This window comes from Anguilla anguilla, chromosome 4 (genome assembly GCF_013347855.1).
Source record: "Anguilla anguilla isolate fAngAng1 chromosome 4, fAngAng1.pri, whole genome shotgun sequence".
Lineage (NCBI taxonomy): Eukaryota > Metazoa > Chordata > Actinopteri > Anguilliformes > Anguillidae > Anguilla > Anguilla anguilla.
The window spans coordinates 65,749,462-65,754,461 of record NC_049204.1 but is presented as its reverse complement, the minus strand read 5'-3'; the positions used below and the strand labels follow the sequence as shown (position 1 = coordinate 65,754,461).

The following is a 5,000-nucleotide window of genomic DNA, read 5'->3' as shown; positions in this document are numbered from 1 at the left end:
TAATCCATCCATCCATTATCTATACCTGCTTATTCCTGGTCAGGGTCACGGGAGGTGCTAGAGCCTATCCCAGCATGCATTGGGGAGGCAGGAATACACCATGGACGGTTTGCCAGTCCATCACAGAATAATAATAATAATAATAATATTAATAATAATAACATAGCGTCATCATAATGAGCATAATCACTATAATAGCACGGTAGGTGAATAGTTAAGAAGCGCAGTAATGATGTGAGACTCGTTAGCAGAGACAGCTAGCAAGAGGCCCGAGCCCTCTAATTAAGCTGTCCTCTCTGGTTACCCGTGACAACCAGGGTGTGAAATTCAGGGGTCCGCGGTTCTGTGTCAATTCCACGCCCTGAATCCCGGCTGGCTGACGGCCCGTGCTACGCCACAGGGCCACGCGTGACCCCGGGAGAGGGAGAGGGAGGGGAGAGAGAGGGAGAGTGAGGGAAGGGAGAGGGAGAGGGAGGGGGGGAGAGAGGGAGAGTGAGGGAAGGGAGAGGGAGAGGGAGGGGGGAGAGAGGGAGAGTGAGGGGAGAGAGAGGGAGAGTGAGGGAAGGGAGAGGGAGAGGGAGGGGGGAGAGAGGGAGAGTGAGGGAAGGGAGAGGGAGAGGGAGAGAGAGAGGGAAGAGAGAGGGAGGGGGAGGGAGAGAGGGAAGAGAGAGGGAGGGGGAGGGAGAGAGGGAAGGGAGTGGGAGAGGGAGGGAGAGAGGGAAGAGAGAGGGAGGGGGAGGGAGAGAGGGAAGGGAGTGGGAGAGGGAGGGAGAGAGGGAAGAGAGAGGGAGGGGGAGGGAGAGAGGGAAGGGAGTGGGAGAGGGAGAGAGAGAGGGAAGAGAGAGGGAGGGGGAGGGAGAGAGGGAAGGGAGTGGGAGAGGGAGGGAGAGAGGGAAGAGAGAGGGAGGGGGAGAAGCATGTGGGATTAATGCAGGCTCTTCATGGGGATGACAGCATGAAGACAGAAAGGCAGCAGGGTTTCTGCTGCAGACCTGACCTTCCCGTGCGAGCTCAACTACAGCCAGAGAGCATGGCCATCTCTCACTCTCTCTCTCTCTTTCTCTCTCTCGCTCACTCACTCTCCCTCTGTTTCTCCTGCTCTCTCCTCTCTCTCCTCTCTCTCACTCACTGTTCCGTTCTCTCCTCTCTATCTACCCCATTCTGTCTTTCTGTCTCACTCTCTCCCATTCTCTCTGTCTTTCTGTCTCACTCTCTCCCCATTCTCTCTGTCTTTCTGTCTCACTCTCTCCCCATTCTCTCTGTCTTTCTGTCTCACTCTCTCCCAATTCTCTCTGTCCACCTGTCTCACTGTCTGTACCGCTGTAATTGCAACCCCCTCTTCCCCTTTCCCCATCTCTCCACCCTTTCTCTCCCTCCATCTCGCTTTCTCTCTTCCGCTTGTACCCAGTCTCCCTCCTCTCCTATCCCCCACCCCCCTCCTCTTCCCTCATTCTCTCATTCTCTCCATCCTGCAGTTCAGTGTGTCAGCGGTATTTCCCCTGTCCTCAGCCTGTTCCGCGGAGCCAAGCCTCCTGTGATTGGCTGTTCATTAGGCACACTGACACCCCTTAAAGACTGGGGGCTGTGGGGCGAGGGGGGAGGGGGGTGTTTCTGGATAGAGGGGAGACTGCGGGAGCAAAGGGGGGAGGGGTGGGGGGCAGAACAGCGGGAGGTAAAACAGGGGGGCTAAGGGATGAGGCACTGCTCTCTGACACGGACTGGACAGAGAGAGTGGAGACCTGTTTCCTAGCAACGCTGGACCCGAGATTAACCAATGGCAACCTGCAATTTCCCGGCTACACTGCTGGCCACAGGGCCACTGAGGGTTTACGAAGAACAATGCACATGGACCGCAGATCACTAATAATAACCATGCTGAAAATAACGTGTGAAATCATGTTTAATAAAACTTTAAAATTTTAAATAAAAAAATCAAATAATAATTAAACGACAAAAAAAGCCATTGAAAATAATAAAACCATTATCATTAGACACACCCTCTTTTCTCTCTCCCACTCTCTCTTTCTCTCTCTCTCTCTCTCTCTCACTCTCTCTGTCCTTCTCTACCTCTCCCGCTCTCTGTCTCTTCCTTCCCGTCTCTCTCACTCGGGGGGAAGCAGTAAATTGTGCTGAGTGAGACATTAGCAGGCGTGCTGTGTGTGGAATGCTGTGTAACCTTCACAAAAACATTTACAATCAGCTGTTTAGAAAAAACGCCCTTATGCAGAGCGACTGTACTGTCACAGAAGCAACTGTAAACCCTGCATAAGGCCTGCACATGCATTCATAAGCATTCATAAGCATTCATAAGTATTCATAAGTATTCATAAGCATTCATAAGTATCCATAAGTATTCATAAGCATTCATAAGTATTCATAAGCATTCATAAGTATCCATAAGTATTCATAAGCATTCATAAGTATTCCAATTGACATAACCTGGCACTGAAGGCAACACTGCATTGTACAGACAGCACTTATCTACACACACATGCCTACACACACACACACTCACAGACCCACACAGACCCACACACACACACACACACACACACACACACACTACACACACACACACACACGTACACACACACACACACACACACCCACACACACTCACACACACACACACACACACACACACACACACTCACAGACACACACACACACACACACACTCACACACACACACACACACACCCACACACACTCACACACACACACACACACACACACGCACACACACGCACACACCCACACACACTACACACACACACACCCACACACACTCACACACACACACACGCACACACACACACACACGCACTCACACACACACACACACACACACTCACAGACCCACACACACACACACACACACTCACAGACCCACACACACACACACGCACACACACACACACACACACTCACACACACACACACACTCACACACACACACACGCACACACACACACACACACACTCACACACACACACACACACACACACGCACACACACACACACACACACTCACACACACACACACGCACACACACACACACACGCACTCACACACACACACACACACACACTCACAGACCCACACACACACACACACACACACACACTCACAGACCCACACACACACACACGCACACACACACACACACACACTCACACACACACACACACTCACACACACACACACGCACACACACACACTCACAGACCCACACACACACACACGCACACACACACACACACACACTCACACACACACACACACTCACACCCACACACACTCACACACACACACACGCACACACACACACACACGCACTCACACACACACACACACACACACACTCACAGACCCACACACACACACACACTCACACACACACACACGCACACACACACACTCACAGACCCACACACACACACACACACACACACACACACACACACACACACACACTCACACACACACACACGCACACACACACACACTCACAGACCCACACACACTCACACACACACACACACACACACACACACACACACACTCACAGACCCACACACACGCACACGGGCCTACTAACCGAACTCGGGGTCGTTGGCGGGGTCGTGCTCGGCCATCTTCTCCATGCATCTCTCCTGCTCCCGCTGGATCACGCAGTAGGAATTTTCTGACGGCTGAGTCGAGATCTGGAACAGCAGAAACACACAGACTTTATACAGAGCCAACCACACACAAACCATACAGACGCCCCATTACACCACACACTAACCATACAGACACTGTATTATACCACACACCAACCATACAGACACTGCATTACACCAAACAACCCATACAGACACTGCATTACACCACACACCAACCATACAGACACTGCATTATACCACACACAAACCATACAGACACCGCATTATACCACACACCACACACCAACCAAACACTAACCATTCAGCTACGACATCACAGTCGGGGGGGCAAGTGCATTCTGTACAGTAGAATAGCTGCTCGGATCAATCTGCAGAAACTCACGACGACCGCGCCTCGTTTTGTAATCTGCCCTGAACAAGGGCGTCAGGCCGACGACCGCGGTGCGTCAACGCGCATTTAACGCGCTCCGGCTGTTACGCCGCTCTGCCAGGACCCGTCCCTCACAGCGCCGCCGCGCTTCACCCTTTAATCGAGGGCGGCCTTGCGTACAGCGCACTCTCTGTCTGTCACTGGGGGGCCTTGCGTACAGCGCACTCTCTGTCTGTCACTGGGGGGCCTTGCGTACAGCGCACTCTCTGTCTGTCACTGGGGGGCCGTACAGCGCACTCTCTGTCTGTCACTGGGGGGCCGTACAGCGCACTCTCTGTCTGTCACTGGGGGGCCGTACAGCGCACTCTCTGTCTGTCACTGGGGGGCCTTGCGTACAGCGCACTCTCTGTCTGTCACTGGGGGGCCGTACAGCGCACTCTCTGTCTGTCACTGGGGGGCCGTACAGCGCACTCTCTGTCTGTCACTGGGGGGCCGTACAGCGCACTCTCTGTCTGTCACTGGGGGGCCTTGCGTACAGCGCACTCTCTGTCTGTCACTGGGGGGCCGTACAGCGCACTCTCTGTCTGTCACTGGGGGGCCGTACAGCGCACTCTCTGTCTGTCACTGGGGGGCCTTGCGTACAGCGCACTCTCTGTCTGTCACTGGGGGGCCTTGCGTACGGCGCACTCTCTGTCTGTCACTGGGCGGCCTTGCGTACAGCGCACTCTCTGTCTGTCACTGGGGGGCCGTACAGCGCACTCTCTGTCTGTCACTGGGGGGCCGAGGCAGCGGCGCATAGCGATTAGCAGCTAGCGGGAGCCTTCTTTAAAAATAGCCCCCGAGCCGCGACGACAGCGCCGGCGGGGTTTAAAACATGACGCCAGGTGACAGCCGTGTGGCCTCACGACCCTTCCCCTCTCTCCCTCTCCCTCTCTCCCTCCGTTAAACTCATCCCTCTCT

General features: G+C 53.9%; 2 protein-coding genes across 6 annotated transcripts in view; one reads left to right on the top strand and one right to left on the bottom strand.

The window, feature by feature from the left end:
* Nucleotides 1–5,000, top strand: part of LOC118225974 (E3 ubiquitin/ISG15 ligase TRIM25-like) — a 487,938-nt gene that overhangs the window by 450,663 nt on the left and 32,275 nt on the right. The gene's annotated exons all lie outside the window — the stretch shown is intronic.
* The window catches only part of adcyap1r1b (adenylate cyclase activating polypeptide 1b (pituitary) receptor type I), a 37,381-nt gene that overhangs the window by 9,171 nt on the left and 23,210 nt on the right, over nt 1–5,000 (bottom strand). For all 5 annotated transcript variants that reach the window (XM_035415205.1, XM_035415204.1, XM_035415207.1 and 2 more), the window contains one exon: nt 3,604–3,709. In XM_035415205.1, coding sequence (XP_035271096.1) covers nt 3,604–3,709 — 106 coding nt within the window. The remainder of the gene's footprint in view (nt 1–3,603; nt 3,710–5,000) is intronic.